This window comes from Canis lupus, chromosome 1, assembly GCF_048164855.1.
Source record: "Canis lupus baileyi chromosome 1, mCanLup2.hap1, whole genome shotgun sequence".
NCBI classification, from domain to species: domain Eukaryota; kingdom Metazoa; phylum Chordata; class Mammalia; order Carnivora; family Canidae; genus Canis; species Canis lupus.
The window spans coordinates 114,212,203-114,231,174 of NC_132838.1; the positions used below are offsets into that span (position 1 = coordinate 114,212,203).

The following is an 18,972-nucleotide window of genomic DNA, read 5'->3' on the forward strand; positions in this document are numbered from 1 at the left end:
CGGGGGGTTGAGGCTGTAAAACCGGCTGGAAGGTGGTCGGAGCCGGGAATAAGGGGTGGCCCTGGGTCTGCTCAGCCCAAGGTCGGCTGAAGCACGGAGCAGGCCCCGGGGCCCGCCGGGCGCTCTGCATGTGGGGCATTACAGTCACCGGAGACGAAGCTCAGAGTGAAGCATCCTGGATGGGCTCTGGGGAAAGCCGACAAGAAGCCGTCTTGTAAGGCTCTCCTCGGAAACGTTAAGCTGGTCCAAATGGAAAATATGGCTGCGCCCCTCGACGTTCGGTCCCCCCCGACCGCGGGCAGTTTCAGCCGCGACGGCGCTTCCGGACGCCAGGTGGCGCCTGGCGGGAGCGCGGGCGCCCGGCAATGACGCGTGCGCAGTGCTCCCCGGGTGCGTCGTAGGGCCTCCGCTCGCGCACGCGCACTCGGCTGCACGCCCGCCATCCCCCCGGTCGCGCTCTTGCGGTGGCTGCGGCGGCGGCCGAGCGGAGCCCGCGGTCCGAGATGTCCGAGCTGCCCGCCGACAGCAGCGTCCGGCAGACGGACGCGGCGAATGGCCCCCGCGACGTCGGGCAGGCGGAGGTAGGCGGCGGGAGGCGGGAGCCCGCGCCGGCGCGGCCTGCGGAGCCCGGGGAAGGGGCGGCGGCGGCGGCGGCGGCGGCGGCCAGGGAGGCCCGCGAGTTGGCGGGGCCGGCGGAGGAGGAGGGCGCGCAGGCCAGGCCCCGGCCCCGGCCCGCCAACGGCCCCGGCCTGGCTGCGTTGCCGTACCTCCGCCTCCGCCACCCGCTCAGCGTCCTAGGGATTAACTACCAGCAGTTCCTCCGCCACTACCTGGAGCACTACCCGATCGCCCCGGGCAGGATCCAGGAGCTGGAGGAGCGCCGCAGGAGGTTTGTGGAAGCCTGCAGAGCCCGGGAAGCCGCGTTCGACGCCGAGTACCAGCGGAATCCCCAGAGGATGGATTTTGACATTTTGACGTTTACAATAGCTCTCACTGCATCCGAGGTTATCAATCCCCTGATAGAAGAACTTGGTTGCGATAAGTTCATCAGCAGGGAATAGCCAGGCGATGGAACTGCTTCCGGGGGAGCCCCTGCGTTCAGGACCTAACGCCAAATCCTGTCGCCGCACTTTAAAAAGTCATCGTATATGAGATAAAGCCTGGCCTGGCGGGGTGGCAGGGGACGAGTTTATCACGAAAAAGCACCAGGAAAGAGAGAAGGGGGAATTCAAAGCCCCGTGCCTCCTTCTCCCGCGTTGAGTTTGCGATTGATGACAGATTCTTTGCCCTGCGGCGTGGAGAGGCCTTTCCAGAATTGCTTCCCCGAAAGGCGAAGGATGGGTTTTAGGAAACCGAGACTGGATGAAGAAGTGTTGAGGATAGCAGAGCCCGGGATGATGGAAGGGATTATCAAATAATGATGGGAGGAGTGAGGAGTCCCAGGGGAGATGCCCGGGGAGACCCCGGAAGGCTACGGACAGAACTTGAAATTGGCGGAACGCGTGCTCTCCTGGTTCAGGTTCCACGGAAGGTTGTAGTCTAAATGGATTTTGTGTTTTCTGAGGCATTTCAAATGGCAGGCAGTGTCACTGTTGTACATATTCCCTGATAAATATGTATTCGAGAACATCTGAAGTTTGTGAATTTTCTTTCTTTTTTTATTTTTACTCAAGCTTCTTCTGGTAAATGTATTCACAAAGCCCCAAAATGTAAATCTATACTCCGAAAAGCCTTCCATCCCTGTCCCCTCCACCCAGTGGGTACCACAACCCACATCTGTAGTTGCCTCCTCTGTCTTAAAGTTTTCTTGTGTACACACGAGTGAATGCGAATTTGGGTGGGTGTTGTTTTTTTCATTTCTTCACAAAAGTTGGTGTATTTACTAAGTTATGCGTTGCTCTTTTCAGTAAGAATGTATTTTGAAGATCCTTCCAAATGGCTCCATTTTCCTCGTTCTTTTTTAGAGCTGCATTTTGTTTCATCCTGTGGCTGGTTATGTTGTAATTCTCTAGAAATGTGCTGATGGGCATCTGGGTGGTTCCCCATCTTTTTCTTTTTCTTTAGATTTCTTTTCCTTTCTTTTGAAGATTTTATTTATTTGAGAGCACAGCGGGAAGGCAGGGCAGAGGGAGAAGGATAAGGAGACTGTCCACTGAGCAGGGAGCTGGATGTGGGACTTGATCCCAGAACCCTGAGATCATGAGCTGAGCTGAAGGCAGACACTTAACTGACTGAGCTACCCAGGTGCCCCAATAATATGTTTTTTTTTTTTTTTAAGATTTTATTTATTCATGAGAGACAGAGAAAGGTAGAGACACAGGCAGAGGGAGCAGCAGGCTCCATGCAGGGAGCCCGATGCAGGACTCAATCCGGGTCTCCAGAATCACACCCTGGGCGGAAGGCAGATGCTCAACTGCTGAGCTACCCCGGCGTCCCAATATCAGTTTTTTTTTTTTTTAAGAGAATTTTTTTTAAATTTTTATTTATTTATGATAGTCACACACACAGAGAGAGAGAGAGGCAGAGACACAGGCAGAGGGAGAAGCAGGCTCCATGCACCAGGAGCCCGACGTGGGATTCAATCCCCGGTCTCCAGGATCACACCCTGGGCCAAAGGCAGGCGCCAAACCGCGGCGCCACCCAGGGATCCCCAATATCAGTTTTAATTTGCTTTTCTCCTATAAGTGAAGAATCTCTTCTGAGAATTCTGTATATTCCCTTTTCCATGAACTGTCTTTATATCTTTTATGCATTTCTCGCCTGAAGAATTTTGTCCTTTCTCTGTTGATTCCAGTGGCTATTTATGTCATAGCGATATGAGATAATGATAATTGTTTGTAATGCAAGATGGGTATTTTTTTCCCAGCTGGTCTTTTGCGTTTGGTTTTCCTGAAAGCCTTTTGGCATGGAGAGTTTTCCCTTTCTTTTTGTTTGCTGTTCTCTTTTAAACTGGTAAGGTTTTGAATCTCAAGGTTTTCTTGGGGGAGGGGGTGTGTGTAGTTTGTGTATATTTGAGTCTTTGAACCACTTGGAATCTATGCTGATGTACAGTAGGAGGTAAGAATTCAAAATTCCTTTTTTAGATGGCTACTGGCTGTCCTAATACCAGTTACTAACTAGTCCATATTTTCCCCACTAACTTTGTTTAAAGATGCTGCTTCATCGTATACTAAACAGTGCTTTCGATTTTTTGACTACGTACTTTCCAATCTGGAAGTGCTAAAACTCTTCGTTATACTTCTTTTTTCAGAGCTTTTGGCTGTTTCTGTTTATCTTACTGATCAGCCTCAAAGTCAACTTACCTTGTTTCAGGCAAAGTTGTTGTTTTGTTGTCGTTGTTGTTTTTGAGAGAGGGAGGGATGCCTCCAGCCCAGGGTGTGATCCTGGGATCCCAGGATCGAGTCCCACGTTGGGCTCCCTGCATGGAGCCTACTTTTCCCTCTGTGTCTTGGCCTCTCTCTCTCTCTCTCATGAATAAATAAATCTTTTTAAAAAAAGATTTTATTTGTTTATTCATGAGGGACACAGAGAGAACAGAGACATAGGCAGAGGGAGAAGCAGGCTCCCTGCGAGGAGCCCGATGTGGGACTCGATCCCAGGGCCCCGGGATCACGACCTAAGCCAAAGGCAGACACTCAACCACTGAGCCACCAGGCATCCCAGTATTTGTTACTTTTAGATATTAATGTTATCAATCATATAAATAATCTGGAAGCCTTCCTTTCCTATATTCTGGAACACTTTAAAATCCACCGGAATTATCTTGCTTTGGTAACATTCCTTTTGACCGAGCCCGTGCTTGTGGTGGAGAGGGTGAGGGTGTCGCCACTTTCCCTCCTTTTCCCCGTGGTAAAAGCAGTAGTTGTACTTAGAAGACAGACGTGTCCTCACAGAGTCCGATTGCAGCGTTTTTTCCTGACTTGCTTGATCAGATGCCTTTCCCTGCGCTCTACGGTAACAGAAGGGAGTTGCTGGACTCGGAGGACGGCATGCAATAGATGAAAGTGCGTGGCACATAAAACTGCAAAGAATCTCCGTGAAGCGCCAGGTTTCACTTTCTCCGGTGTGGTGGGCATCTCAAGGTCAAAACTGTCTCCCTGGGTGTGGGAGGTCAGCCTGGAGTTTCTACCTATCAAGTGACCTAGTCTCAGAGTTCTCCCGGGATCTGGCCTGAGACAGACACTGCAGGTGTCTACCCCACAGAGAAGCTGAACTCTAGTTTAGAGAAAAAGAGGCTGTTGCCCAAACAGGAAGCATCGTGTGAACTCAGACTTCCATGGTTCCCAACTGCTCAGACATTTTGTCCCTTATTTTGTCCAGAAAAGAACACTGAGGCCTAGAAGCCTCCAGGTCCATCTGACTCCAGATCATGTGTTCTTCCCACCAAAGGTCATGGACCTGAAAGTGGGGCTAGCCTCTCAGCAGGGGAGCAGGACCAGGGGGAGGGGGTGGCATCAGGGAGGGTGCATATAAACCGCATCACTTCGGGGGTCAGACTACTTGGGTTCATGCTCTGATTTTGACATTTATCTGTGACGCCCCAGGCTTAATACCCAATGCTCTGTTTGTCTCTTAAATTTCTCCCACTCCATTCTTTCTACACCTCTCTGAGTGATGAAATCTTAAAGAGGTTAAATATATACAGTTTCAGAATTTCAGCTGAGGGGAACACAAGAATCTAGACTTCCCAGACCAACGCACATCCTTAGAATGTCTCAATACATATTGTCATGCGGCCAAATTAAGTTTTCTTTTATGAAAACCTGAGTATAGGACATCCTAGCAAGAGTCCCAGACTCAGCTGCTTTAGAGAAATGATCACCTGCCATTGGGTGTCCAATAGAAATGGCTTTGGACCATCAGTTCCAAAGTGGATATAACTAGGATAGTGGGTAAGTCTCTGCTTTCTTCAAGGACTGAGAGACGCAGAAAAGGAAAGTAGGTAGTTCTCTGTGAGCTAATAAAAATGGCTAAGTGGTTTCTCTTTCCTCCTGTCCCCAAGACCTGCCCATACCTATCATTTTCTGCAAGGAAAGAAGAATACTTCTATTTCTCCGGAAATGGATGGGTGGCAGGACGCCAACGTGAGTAAACACCCAGGTGAGAAGCATTTCCACCTCAAAGTAGAAACAGCCTTTCTGGTATAATGACACTTGGTCTCTGTCCCTGGTTGCGGCACAGAGCTCCCAAAACCTGGGATTCCCTGAATGATGAGGATGATGTAAGCATCTTTTGTTCCTTTTTAAGATTTCATTTATTTATTCATGAGAGACACAGAGAGAGAGGCAGAAACCCAAGCAGAGGGAGAAGCAGGGGCCCTGCAGAGAGCCCAGTGCGGGACTCGATCCCCAGACCCGGGATCACGCCCTGAACTGAAGGTAGATGCTGAACCCCTGAGCCACCCAGGCATCCCGAGCATTTTTTGTTCTAACGAGGTGACTCGGTGGCCCCATAGCTAGCTTCCAGATAAGAACTGGCTGCCAGGAAGACCAGGCCTTGATGAGAAGCTTCCAGCCCCACCCCCAACCTCTGGGGAAGAGAGACAGGGTGGAGATTGAGTTACCCACAGCCGGTCACATCTACATAAGGAAACCTCCATAAAAACCCTGAATCCAGAGTTTGGAGAGATTCCAAGTGGGTGGACACCATGAGATGTGGGGAGCATGGGGCACCCAGAGAGGATGCAGAAGCTCCGTGCCCCTCCCAGCACACCATGCCCTACGTCTCTCCCCTGTGGCTGTTCCTGAGTTGTGTCTTCTGTAATAAACCAGTAATAGTAAGTAAAGTGCTTTCCTGAGTTCTGTGAATCATTCTGGTGAACTAGCAAACTCGAGGAGGGGCTAGAAGAACCCCTGAACTTAGAGCTCATTGGTGAGAAGTACCGGTGACAACCTGGGGGTCCTGAGTGGCATCTGACATGGGGCAGACTTGTGAGGCTCAGCCCTTAACTTGTGGGATCTGACGCGAATTCCAGGAGATAGTGTCAGCACTGAGTTGAATGGTAGGACACCCAGCTGGTGTCCAGAGAGTGGGTTCCTGGTTTAGATAAAACCCACACATTTGGTGTCAGGCCTGTTTGGGGTAATCTCCAGTTTGATTAACTCAAAGTTGGCGCAAAATCCTTTTTGTCATTTAATATGACACAGTCATGGGAGTGCTAGCCCATCACACTCCCATATCCCACACTAAAGGGAAAGGGGAGGGATTATATGAAGGTGTAGGTCATTGGGGGTCACCTTAGAATTCTGCCTACCATTAAAAGTAAATATTTTAGGGGGTCCCTGGGTGGCTCGGCAGTTTAGCACCTGCCTTTGGCTCAGGGCGTGATCCTGGGGTCCTGGATCAGGTCCCGCATCAGGCTCCCTGCATAGAGCCTGCTTCTCTCTCTGCCTGTGTCTCTGCCTCTGTGTGTGTGTGTGTGTCTCATGAATAAACAAAATATTTTTTAAAAAGTAAATATTTTATTAAAGTACTTACTACCTTACTATGAAATCTTACATTTATCTTATGACATAGTAAAAAAACAAAAAGCCTACAGTTGAACCTTCTGGCTCACCCATTGCTCTAACTCGTGCATCACATCCTCCCAATCCTGGGGCATTTGTTATGATTCAGGTTTGACAGTGTGTGACAGAGACCCAAAATAACAGCATCTTTTTTTTTTTTTTTTTTTTTTTTTTTTCAAAATAACAGCATCTTAAACAAGAAAGCTTACTTTTCCCTCCTGTAACGGTCCATTTCTGGCAACTCCACCAAAGGATCCCAGGCCCCTTCCCTATTGTTGCTCCATCCTCCCAACTCCACCCCCATGGAATGTTCCCTGTCTCATACCAAGATGGCGCACCATCAAATTCCACATTCAATACAGAAGGTTGGATGGCACCCCTTCTCTTAGGAGCACAACCCCAAAACTGCACATATCACTTCTGATCACTTCCTATCATCCAAACTTGGTCCTGTGGCCACGCCTAGTGGCAAAGGAGGCTGGGAACTGTAGTCTTCCTCTGGGGGCTATCTGGGAGTAAGGGAGGAGAGATACGGAGGGACACCTAGTGGTCTCTGCCACAACTGGGATGGCCAACTCTTTGTCTTCATTTTGTGGCTGGAGACACCAAGCTTGGAGGGCTGATGTCACCAGAAAGGGATGGATAAATCAATGGGGGCATCCTCTGTACCGTAGCCCAAGACCAGGGCTTTTACCAGCTGAGAAAAGCTAACATCTTGGGGCACCTGGGTGGCTCAGCGGTTGCGCCTGCCTCCGGCCTAGGGCTTGATCCTGGGCTCCTGGGATCGAGTCCCGCATCGGGTTCCCTGCGTGGAGCCTGCTTCTCCCTCTGCCTGTGTCTCTGCCTCTCTCTGTGTGTTCTCATAAATAAATAAAATCGTAAGAAAGCTAGTATCTCATCTCTGGTGCAGGGAAAGGCAGACAAATGAAGGTGGGGAAATAGATTGGACAAACAAGGGCCATGAAGGTGTCTCTCTCATGGTTGTCACTTCGTGTCTGCGTGTGGGGTTGTGGACGGCATGAGAATGTTCTGCATTTACTGAAGCACCAGTCCTGGGCTCCGCAGACACACGGCCCCCGGATTCTCTGCTTACAGGAGCTGGGCAGGACTTCTGTTCTTTCAAGCAGATAAATACACCCTAAGAGATTTAACCTTCACATGGCTCCTGTGCATCTTCCGAGATTTTCACATATTTAACTTGTTGACTCTTTTCAACAGCCCTAGGAGCTAAGTGCTATTATGTTCCCCATTTTACAGATGGAGCCACTGAGGCACAGGGAGAGCCATGGAGAGCCATGCCAGAGCCAGGAAGTGGCAAAGCCAGGATTCAAATCCAGGCAGGGATTTGGCTCCAGGGTCTGTGCTTTTAACTGGTCGGTTTTAGGGTTTTCCGGTCTGCCCATGAGCTGCACCTGCTAATTGCTGCCGGGAACAGAGTCCAGACTCGGGAGAGGTGCAGAGCTTCACTGTGGAAGTCTGGGCGGGCGGCGTGTCCGACCTCCCTCCAGCCACCGCCACGGCGGCCACTGTGCTGGGGCAGATCCTGTTCCATCCTGTTCCATCCTGTTCATTGGAGCCAAACCCCATGCTGAGCCCAACTGTGAGGTCTCCCCTTCTCCCCTCCACCCGCCCACCATTCCCTCCCCAGGAGGAGGACAGACCCGCCCAGGCGGCAGGGGAGTTTGAAGTGTTTGAAGAAGGTGATCTGACATGGAGAGTGGGTGGTGCTGGGATGGGGGGGGTTGGAGGGAGACAAATATGTTCTTTCCCCTCTGTGCCCAGAAAGGTGATGGCTTGGGGGATGAGGCCAGGCTGCAGGAAATTGTGAGCATTATCAATGAGGAGATTGGCAGAAGGAGCAGGAGCCGGCAACCTGGAGGGGAGGCCAGGGAGGTGAGGTTGAGGGGGTGCAGAGGGGCAGGGGGCAGGGCACCGTCCTGGCATCACAGCAGAAGACTGGGGGCGGGGGGGAGGGCTTCCTTGTTCAACCTTCTTCCGTCTACAATACAGACATAATGGGTAGAGGTGCAACAATGAAACAGTGTGTGTGAGCCCCAAAGCCCCAGATGGAGGTCCCCAAAGCCAACACTTCTTTTCATGGCAGAAAAGAAATATAGGGGACACCTGGGTGGCTCAGGGGTTGGGCATCTGCCTTTGGCTCAGGTCGTGATCCCGGAGTCCTGGGATCGAGTCCCACATCCGGCTCTGCCCTGCAGGCAGCCTGCTTCTCCCTCTGCCTCTGCCTCTGCCTCTGCCTCTCTCTCCCTCTCTTTTCTCTGTCACTCATGAATAAATCAATACAATCTTTAAAAAATAAAAAAAGAAATCCAGAAAGACTGGGTCTCTGATGGCATCGCTGGACAGCCAGCCAGCTCCAGCCCCTCTTACCAGTTCATAAGGAAAACAATTGATTTGTCCTATTGGGTGAGCCACTGGTGGTCTGGCTTGCTGTCACTTGCAGAGAGGAGCACCCCAACTGAAACCTACTTATTCTGTGCCAGGCCTTGGGAATTCCACGATTAAATAGTGGTGTGGGGATCCCTGGGTGGCGCAGCGGTTTGGCGCCTGCCTTTGGCCCAGGGCGCGATCCTGGAGACCCGGGATCGAGTCCCACGTCGGGCTCCCGGTGCATGGAGCCTGCTTCTCCCTCTGCCTGTGTCTCTGCCTCTCTCTCTCTCTCTGTGTGTGTGACTATCATGAATAAATAAAAAAAAAAAAATAGTGGTGTGATGCCCACTTTACAGAGGAGGAAACTAAGGCTCCCAGAGGTGGTGTCCCTTATTGGAGGTCACAGTAATTAGGCAGCAAAGGTCTGACTCCCACACCTTGCAGTGACCTCTTGGCACGTGCCCAGTGACCCCACGGCACTTATGTCCCCACTTATTTATGTCCCATAAATCCACAAGTGGCCCTCCATCCTCCCCGTCCTGGTCGCCGAGACGCCTCCCAACATTAGGGTTCGAGAATGCGGGCTCCAGGGTGTAAAGAAGTTTGGGACGTCGAGGGTTTGACACCTGCCACAACCCCCATTTCTGTCCCACCCCCTAAAAGAATACCACTAAGACTAGAAATTTTCCAAATGTATCCCAAGCCAGGGATGGGAAATGGAGAAGCTGCCAAGGGAGAAACGGACCTGAGAGCACGAGGAGTTGAGGCCAGATGACAGGGTGCAAACCTGGGGAGCAACAGGGCAAGGCTTCTCTTCACAGCTGCCCCTGCTCCCCGCCACCACCACCCAGTCCAGGCCGCTGGCGATGCTGGGAGCCCAGGAGCAGGCGACGGCCACACACCTGGGGGGACGGGGTGCCAACACTAGACGCGGGCAGCCCAGGATGCAGGGGGGCAGACTGTATGTATTTCCCTGTCCCCCTCCCCGACCCGCCCCAGCCCCAGCCCCCATCAGAGAAGGACCTGACTTGGCAACATTTCAGCCCTTCTCGGCATCCTGCTGAGGCTCCTGAAATGGAGAAAGAGAAATTTTTCTGAGATACAATAAATAGTGGTTATTTAAAATAACGACACCATCAAAAACAGCCTTTATGTTGGGGTTTCCTATGCGTCAGGCACCGTCCTAACACTCCCCCCTTGAGTCTCCTTGCCATTTCTCAATACACAGGACACAGTCCTACCACAGGCCCTTTGTACTTGCTGTTCCCTCTGCCTGGAATACTTTCCGCCAGATAGCCGCACGGTCCCACCCCTTACTTCTTTCAAGTGTTTAAAAGATTTTTTTTTCTGTTATTGAGTGAGAGAGAGCACGAGTGGGGGAAGGGAGGGGCAGAGGGAGAAGCAGACTCCCTGCTGAGGGGGGAGCCCATATGGGGCTGGATCCCAGGACCCCGGTATCACAACCTGAGCCGAAGGCAGACGCTCAACCCGCTGAGCCACCCAGGCACCCCCTCAAGTGTTTAAATACCCTCTTCCCCAAAAGGTCTTCCCTGACCACCCAATCTCGGATTGCAAAGAACTCCCAGCACCCGCCCGCTCCTTTCTTGCTTTCTTCTCTTCTCACTCCTTATTTTTATCTTCCGTCTGCCTGGCGTCTTGTTGGTTGTCCGTCCCCACCACTAGACTACCAGCTTCACTAGGGCCGAGGTCCTATCGTCCCCACCACCTAGAACACACACAGTAGGTTCTCAGCAAGTGTTTGTCGGGTAGAATGAAATCCAAGGAGGTAAAGGCCCCCGTAGTTTCTGCTTTACAGAGGAGGTCCCCGAGGCAGAGAGAGGTGACAGCCTTAAGTCACACAGCCAATAAATAGCAGAGCTGGGACTGAAGCCACACGGCACTGATTTAGCCATTATCCACCCTCCGGATTTGCCATGTCCATCAGGTGTACTATGTTCCCTTGGGCCTCAGTGATTGGTTCAGGGATGAACATGTGACCTAATCCAGGCCAGTGGGAACGAAGTTTTTTTTATGATTTTTTTTTTTCTTTCTTTCTTTGTTTTCCAATGGGAACTTTCTTCAGGATTTATGCCACCAGGAGGAGGAGCCAGTCTGAGAATAAAGTTGGCCCAGGGGAAAAAACAGAACACAGAGTAAGGGAGGATCAGATTCCCAATGACTATGTTTTGGTGCCTGGATCAAGTTATGCCTGAAGCTGCAGGAAGCCTCTAGATTTTTATTCTCATGAGCCGATTTTTTTCTCTTAAGCCAATTTGAACTGGTTTCTCTGCTTCAGTAAAAACAGTCACGACTTATTCCAATAACAACAGTCATCACTTACTGAAGAAGGGTTTTGACAGGTCTTTAATTCACAACATCTAATATCATTTGCTTCAGCCTTGTGTGGCTGGTGGATCCAGGGTTTGAACCTAAGTCGCTGTGCCCCTGGAAGCTGCATGCACAACCACTATAGTATTCTGCTTATTGGCAGATGTGAGACACAGGCCTCTCCTCTGCCTGCCCTGCCCCCACCCCAGCATGGCTGCTTGAACAAAGACCTAGTCAGAGCCTGGCACATAATAGGGGTCCAAACCCTGTTTGTAATTTAAAAAAAGGAGGGGGGGGCAGCCCAGGTGACTCAGCAGTTTAGAGCCGCCTTCGGCCCAGGGCCTGATCCTGGAGTCCTGGGATGGAGTCCCACGTTGTCGGGCTCCCTGCATGGAGCCTGCTTCTCCCTCTGCCTGTGTCTCTGCCTCTCTCTCTCTGTGAGTCTCATGAATAAATAAAATCTTAAAACAACAACAACTAACATACAATGTGGACATTGTCTGGATCCTGATTCTCAAACCACCTCTAAAAAGATATTTTTTTAATTTTTTTTAAGATTATTTATTTATTTATTCAGAGAGAGAGAGAGGCAGAGACACAGGCAGAGGGAGAAGCAGGTTCCATGCAGGGAGCCCGACGAGGGACTCAATCCTGGGTCTCCAGGATCACACCCCCGGCTGCAGGCAGCGCTAAACTGCTGCGCCACTGGGGCTGCCCTAAAAAGATATTTTTGAGACACTTGAGTAGTATTAGATGACATTAAAATTTTTTTAATTTGTTTAAATTTTGAGGGGCTGGCTCACTTGATATAGAATGCAACTCTTGGTCTCAGTGTCATGAGTGCAGGCCCCATGTTGGGCAGGAAACCTACCTAAAAATAAATAAAATAGGGCAGCCCGGGTGTCTTAGCAGTTCAGCGCTGCCTTGGGCCCAGGGTGTGATCCTGGGGACCCAGGATCGAGTCCCGCGTCGGGCTCCCTGCATGGAACCTGCTTCTCCCTCCCGTGTCTCTGCCTCTCTCTCTCTCTTTGTGTCTCTAATGAATGAATGAATCAATCAATCAATCAATCAATAAATAAATAATAAATATAGGGCACCTGGGGGTATCAGTTGGTTAAGCATCTACCCTTGGCTCAGGTCATGATTCCAGGGTGCTGGGATCGAGCCCTACACCAGGCTCCCTGCTTGGCAGGAGCCTGCTTCTCCCTCTCCCTCTGCCTAATGTCCCTGATTGTGTTCTCTCTCTCTATCAAATAACTAACTAAAATCTTTTAAATTAATTTTGACTAATTAATTGATTTAACTTTAATAAAGAAATTAATTTAATTTTTTAAAATAAATTTTTATTTATTTATGATAGTCACACACAGAGAGAGAGAAAGAGGCAGAGACACAGGCAGAGGGAGAAGCAGGCTCCATGCACCGGGAGCCCGACGTGGGAGTCGATCCAGGGTCTCCAGGATCACGCCCCGGGCCAAAGGCAGGCGCCAAACCGCAGAGCCACCCAGGGATCCCAGAAATTAATTTAATTAATTAAAGTTTCTATTGGGTGTGAGAATGGCTTTGTACTTCTGTTTTATTTCATTTTTTTATTTATTCATGAGAGACACAGGCAGAGGGAGAAGCAGGCTCCATGGAGGGAGCCCGACACAGGACTCGATCCCATGTCTCCAGGAGCATGTCCCGGCAAAGGCAGTGCTCAACCGCTGAGCCACCAGGGCTGCCCCTGTACTTCTGTTTTAAAAACTTATTCATTAGGGATCCCTGGGTGGCTCAGCGGTTGAGCATCTGCCTTCAGCTTAGGGTGTGATCCTGGGGTCCCAGGATCGAGTCCCACATCAGGCTCCCTGCATGGAGCCTGCTTCTCCCTCTGCCTGTGTCTCTCGTGAATAAATAAATAAAATATTTTTTAAAAACTTACTAGAGATACATACCGAAGTATTTACAGGTGGAATAACGTGAGGTTGGAATATATCTTCATACTACCATCACACACACACACACACACACACACACACACACACACAAAAGCAGGGAGGAAAACACTGGAGAGTGTAGGTTGATAATAGACCTGGTTGGTGAGTACGTGGAACTCATTATACTCATCTCTGAACTAGTGTATATGTCTAAAATTTTCCAACAAATATGTTTAAAACCATTATCACCTCCATTTATGTAAGAAGTCTAGAAAATGAGAAGTCTAGAAAATGAGAAGTCTAGAAATGAGCCTGGGTGGCTCAGTCAGTTAAGTGTCTTGCTCAGCTCAAGTCATGATTTCAGGTCCTGGGGTCAGGGCCCCATGTCTGGCTACCTGCGCAGCGGGGAGCTGGCTTGTCCCTCTCCCTCTGCTCCTCCCCCTGCTTGTTCTCTCCCTCTCTCTTAAATAAATAAAATGTTTTTTAAAAAAAATCAAAAAATCCAGAAAATGTAGGGGTATCTGGGGTGCCTGGTGGTTTCACAGGTACATTCATATGTTAAAACTCATCAACATACTATCTCTTACACATCACTTATACCCCAAAAAGGTGAAAACTTTTTATAAAAAATAGATATACAACAGATAAAGTATTAAATGAGTAATGGCAATAAATAAATAAATAAATAAATAAATAAATAAATAAATAAATGAGTAATGGCTTGAAAATATGTATATAGGGATCCATGGGTGGCGCAGCGGTTTGGCGCCTGCCTTTGGCCCAGGGCGCGATCCTGGAGACCCGGGATCGAATCCCACATCGGGCTCCCGGTGCATGGAGCCTGCTTCTCCCTCGGCCTGTGTCTCTGCCTCTCTCTCTCTCTCTCTCTGTGACTATCATAAATAAATAAAAAAAAAATTGAAAAAAAATATTAAAAAAAAAAAAGAAAATGTGTATATAGTAAATGGGTTTTTTGTTTGTTTTATTTTAAAAGATTTTATTTATTTATTTGAGAGAGAGAGAAAGCACACAGAGAGAGGAAGACTCAGACTCCCCACTGAGCAGAGAGCCTGATGGGGGGCTCGATCCCAGGACTCTGGGATCATGACCTGGGCGGAGGAAGACAGATGCTCAACTGACTGAGCCACCCAGGGACCCCTATAGTAAGTGGTTTCTAAAATCCAGTATCTGGGGGGGAAAAATCCACTATCTGGGGCCCCTGGCTGGCTCAGTCAGAAGAGCATGTGACCCTTGACCTCAGGGTTGTGAGTTGGAGCTCACGTTGGGTGTAGGGATTATGTACATAAATTTTAAAAATTAATAAACATTTAAAAATAAAAATCCAGGTCAGCCCGGGTGGCTTAGCAGTTTAGCGCCGCCTTCAGCCCAGGGCCTGATCTTGGAGACCTGGGATTGAGTCCCACGTTGGGCTCCCTGCATGGCGCCTGCTTCTCCCTCTGCCTCTCTTTCTCTCTCATGAGTAAATAGATAAAAATCCAAAAAAAAATTTTTAAATAAAAACCCAAAAGAAATTACTGTGCATATGCTTTAATACCTTAAAACAACATTAGCAACGGACCTTTCTGAGTCCTATATCTGCACTGTCCAATCCAGTAGCCACATGTGGCCAGTGTGACTAATAACTGAGTTTTTACTGTATTCCATTTTAATTAACTGTAAATTGCAGAGCTCCGGGCTGCTATGGATAGTACAGCTTTACAATTAAAAGCAAGCAAGCAAGCAAGAAGAAAGAAAGAAAGAAAGAAAGAAAGAAAGAAAGAAAGAAAGAAAAAGAAAGAAAGAAAGAAAGAAAGAAAGAAAGAAAAAGAAAGAAAGAAAGAAAGAAAGAAAGAAAGAAAGAGAAAGAAAGAAGAAAGAAAGAAAGAAAGAAAGAAAGAAAGAAAGAAAGAAAGAAAGAAAGAAAGAAGTCTAGAGCTCTTTTGGAAAAAAAGTTAGCTGACATCCACTGACCCACGTAAATTTATTACATTATGAGGCATCTTGTGGAAGCATCTCAACAAACCCATTTTACAGAAGACACAACTTCAGAAAAGGGTATAGATGACTTGCCCTGATCTGAACTGGGAGGATGGGCTGAGCCAGGACTGGGACTAGGGTGCCCTTGACTCCAAGCCAGTGCCCTGCCTCGTGCCCTCCCCGCCACCCCCTCTGCTCCCCCCACCTCACCTCCCTCACCTCTCCTCCAGCTTGCCATTTGCCTGCTACCTTTTCCTGACCTCCTCCTCGATAACATTCATAATCTTCTGCAGCCTGGCCTCATCCACAAAACCATCACCTTTCTGGGCACGGAGGGAAAAGAGCACGGACATGTTTGTCTCCCCCACCCACCTAGCCACCCACCCTCACCCTCACCCTCACCCCCACCCCCAGGGATGCCAGCAAGGCCCTCCTTCCCTGTCTGGAACCCTTGCTCAGAATCACCTTCTTTGAATGGACCAGTTTTCCATCCACAAACACTTCAAACTCCCCTGTAGCCTGGGCAGCTCTCTCCTCCTCCTGGGGAGGGAATATTGGGGGTTGAAGGGCAGTGAGAGCTCCCCCCAAGCCCCTGGGTTCTCGGACCCCTGACCATCCCCCTCCTCCGGGCCACGGGCACACTCACAAAGAGTAGACAGTTTGGAAATTGCTGTTCCAGACTTTTTTTCAGTAGAATGTACTGCAGAGAGGAAACGAGATCATGGAGTCATGGGATCCCAGGATCATGGGGTCCCAGGTCTTGGGGAGAGGGGGAAACAGTACCTCCTTCCAGATTCATGTCGTATACTCCCACCCCCACCCCCTCCAAAGTCAAAAACTACTTACCCGAAGGCCATAGCTTCAGAGGCCGCTGGAGGCCGAGGGTAAGAGCAGGGAGGGCGGAGAGAGATGGAGGGAAGACACTGCATCAGGATCTCCTCAAGCCCGGAGGGAACACACGAGTCCAATCCCGTCCCTCCCCTGCTTGGAACCCTCTCGTCGTGCCAGCTCAAGCAGGGAAAACGCCAGTCCTCTGCATGGTCCATGAGCCCCCACGGGATCCACCCCATCTCCGCCACTCTCCCCAGGCCCACCGAGCTCCAGCCACAGGGACCTCGGAGCTCCTCCTCCAATACTCCAGGCAGGCCTGCCTCAGGGCCTTTGCACTGCCTGCTCCCGCTGCAGAATGCTCTTTCCCGGGTATCTACATGGCTCCTTCTCGCCCCTCCTTCAAATCTTTGCTCATACATCACCTTCTCAGGGAGGCCTTCCTGACCACCCCAGTTACAATTGTGACCCTCCCCATGCCTTCTGCCATTAGCACTGATCGCCTTCTAAGATGCCAGATAGTTACTGGGTGTCATATTTATTGTTCATTCCCGTCCCCTACACACCAGAATGTGAGTGCCACAAGGACAAAGATTGTCTGTCTTACTCACTGCTATGTCCCTGGTGCCGAGGACAGGGCCTGGCACAAGGTAGGTGCATAATAAATGAATGAATTAGTGAATTCATGAATCCATGGAGTCAGGGATAGAGCTAGGAAGGAGAAGGCAGAGAAAGGGGGCGGGGGGAGATGAGGAAACATGGGGAGAAGGAGAAAGAGACACACACAACATGGAACACTGAGTTGGGGAGAGAGAGCTGGAGAGATGGCCTGGGCAGACAGAAGCAGGGGTGGGGGTAGGGGGGTGCGGGAGGAGTGAGGTTGGGAGAGAGGAGGGGAGAGGAGGGGACGTTTTACGCAGGAGAGAGGCACGGGGATTGCAGGGAAAAACAAGCCCCCCCCCCCCCCTGCTGTTACTGTCAGCGCTGGGATCAGCAGTGAGAACAGAAGCCACCTTCCCTCGACCTCTGCGCTCGGGCTCCCCTCCCCCTGGCTACTCGGCCCCTCCCGCCGCCCCAGCTCTTTCTTCACCCAGAGGCTTCCTTCTCACCGCGCGGAGAGGCCCTCCCCAGGGGCCAGCCTGAAATCACCCCGCCCGCGTCCTCCGGGGCGCAGCTCTGCGTCTGCAATGCGCCCCCCAGCGTGGGCTGCGGGGAAGGCGGGCGGCTCCGCTCCGCGCTCGGCCCCGCACAGGCCTGGCCCAGGGCGGCCGCGCGCTCCGGGAGGGAAAAGGGAATGAGCGTGAATGAGCGCGGCTCAGAGCAGGGATGCGAAGCCACAGATCTCTGGCCCCGCTTCCAACCTGGGACCGGCGACTCCCTCGCCTCCCCCTCCCAGAAGCCCCCGCGCCGCGCCGCTCCCCCAGGAGGCAGGGGCGGACGCGGACGGCCCTCACCAGTAGATCACTCGGACCGCGATCTTGTCCACCGAGCAGCTCTCGCCGACGGGGGCGAAGGTGTTGGTGGACGTGGCTAAGGCGGTGGCCGCGAAGGGGTCGGTCCCCGGGATGGGCACCCGAACGGATTCCGAGGTGGAATCGGTCAACTTGGTGGCCGAGGAGTCTGCCCTCGAGGTGGACCCAAGGGTGGGCCCCAGGAAATCAGTGGCCGGTGGAGTGAGGTCAGGAAGGGGCTCTTGGGTGGACCCGAACCCATTTGTGACCGATGGGAGGGGCTTCACGCTCGGCGTGGGCGAAAGATCCTGGTGGGGCGAGGCCGTCGTGGGCTCCGAGGCAGGTTCTGGGGGCGGTTCCAGGGGCAGGGCCGAGCTCCCGAAGGATTCCGAGGCAGGGGCCGCGGCCGCGGCCTCGACCTCCCCCGGGGATGAAATTGGGGTTGGGGTCCGGGCCAGAGTCGGGGTCCAGATCTGAGTAGGCGTCCGGGCCGGAATGGGGGCCCGGACCTGGGTCGGCATCTGCAGGGGAGTCGGGGTCCGGATCCGGGTTGGAGTTCGGACGACAGTCCGGATTGCGAGCGGGGTCGGGGTCGGGACGGGAGTCGGGGTCCGGGCGGAGGTCGGAAGGGGGGCCGGGGGCCGGGCCAGGGTCGGGACGGGAGTCGGGGTTCGGGGCGGGGTCGGAAGGGGGGCCGGGGGCCGGGCCAGGGTCGGGACGGGAGTCGGGGTCCGGGCGGAGGTCGGAAGGGGGGCCGGGGGCCGGGCCAGGGTCGGGCCAGAAGTTGGGGTTCGGGGCGGGGTCGGCATCTGGATGGGATTCGGAGTCTGGACGGGAGTTGGGGTCCGGGCGTAGGTCTGAATGGGAGTCGGGGTCCGGGGCTGGGTTGGGACAGGAACTGGGGCTCGGGGTGGGGTCAGCATCTGGACCGGATTCGGGGTCCACGCCGAGGCCGGGGTCTGGACGGGAGTCAGGGTCCGGGCCAAAGTCGGGATGGGAGTCGGGCCTCCAGCCGGGGTCGGCGTCTGGACCGGATTCGGGATTCGGGCCGAGGTTGAGGTCTGGACGGGAGTCGGAGTCCGAGCCAGAGTTGGCATGGGAGTCGGAGTTTGGGCCGGGCTGGTCATCTGGACGGGATTCGGGGTCCTGGCCGGAGCTGGGGTCTGGACGGAAGTCGGAGCCCGGGAGGAGGTCGGAATCAGGACAGGATTCAGGGTCCGGACCGAGGTCGGAATCTGGGCGGGATGTGGGGTCCGGGCAGGAGTGGAGGAGGCCCGGGCAGGCGTTGGGGTCCGGACAGGGATCGAGGTCCTGACGGGGGTCGAAGCCCGGACCCAGGCCAAGACCCGGGCCGAGGTGCGGGGTGGGGCCCTCGCCTGGTTGTTCATGGGGGGCAGGGGCCCCGGGGTAACGGGGGTTGGGATCCCCGCCGGGTCCTCCTTCCTCCGGCAGGGAGAGCCTCACTCACACCAGGGTTCTAAAATGGAAGGTGACCACAAGGGGGCACTGTGACATCGTGTTCCACCCGGTGCTCAGGTTCCATTGCTCTGGGCCGGGGAGGCGGTGGGAGGGACCTCT

General features: G+C 52.2%; 2 protein-coding genes across 8 annotated transcripts; one reads left to right on the plus strand and one right to left on the minus strand.

The window, feature by feature from the left end:
* Positions 1-409: 409 nt before the first annotated feature.
* On the plus strand, positions 410-1,629 carry LOC140605749 (EP300-interacting inhibitor of differentiation 2-like). The gene has a single exon (XM_072777975.1). It carries the CDS (start codon positions 504-506, stop codon positions 1,059-1,061), a length of 558 nt encoding a protein of 185 aa, XP_072634076.1. The 5' UTR covers positions 410-503; the 3' UTR covers positions 1,062-1,629.
* Positions 1,630-6,441: 4,812 nt separating this feature from the next.
* On the minus strand, positions 6,442-18,873 carry SELENOV (selenoprotein V). 7 transcript variants are annotated; one of them, XM_072777938.1, is made up of 8 exons: positions 17,398-18,873; positions 15,962-15,986; positions 15,762-15,815; positions 15,581-15,655; positions 15,365-15,438; positions 9,918-9,963; positions 9,640-9,681; positions 6,442-8,069 (listed from the first exon to the last, which is right to left on the minus strand). In XM_072777938.1, the coding sequence occupies exons 1-8, from the start codon at positions 18,780-18,782 to the stop codon at positions 7,887-7,889; spliced, it is 1,884 nt and encodes a 627-aa protein (XP_072634039.1). In that variant the 5' UTR covers positions 18,783-18,873; the 3' UTR covers positions 6,442-7,886. The 7 variants fall into 7 exon arrangements, 5 of the variants coding, with proteins under 5 accessions (XP_072634039.1, XP_072634054.1, XP_072634030.1 ...); XM_072777953.1 differs by having other exon boundaries at positions 7,935-8,379; XM_072777929.1 differs by lacking the exon at positions 6,442-8,069 and adding an exon at positions 8,498-9,197.
* Between the last annotated feature and the right edge of the window lie 99 nt (positions 18,874-18,972).

What these genes read in the sequence shown, in the direction of transcription:
- LOC140605749 (XM_072777975.1), top strand. Translation starts at nt 504, where the DNA reads ATGTCCGAGCTGCCCGCCGACAGCAGCGTCCGGCAGACGGACGCGGCG.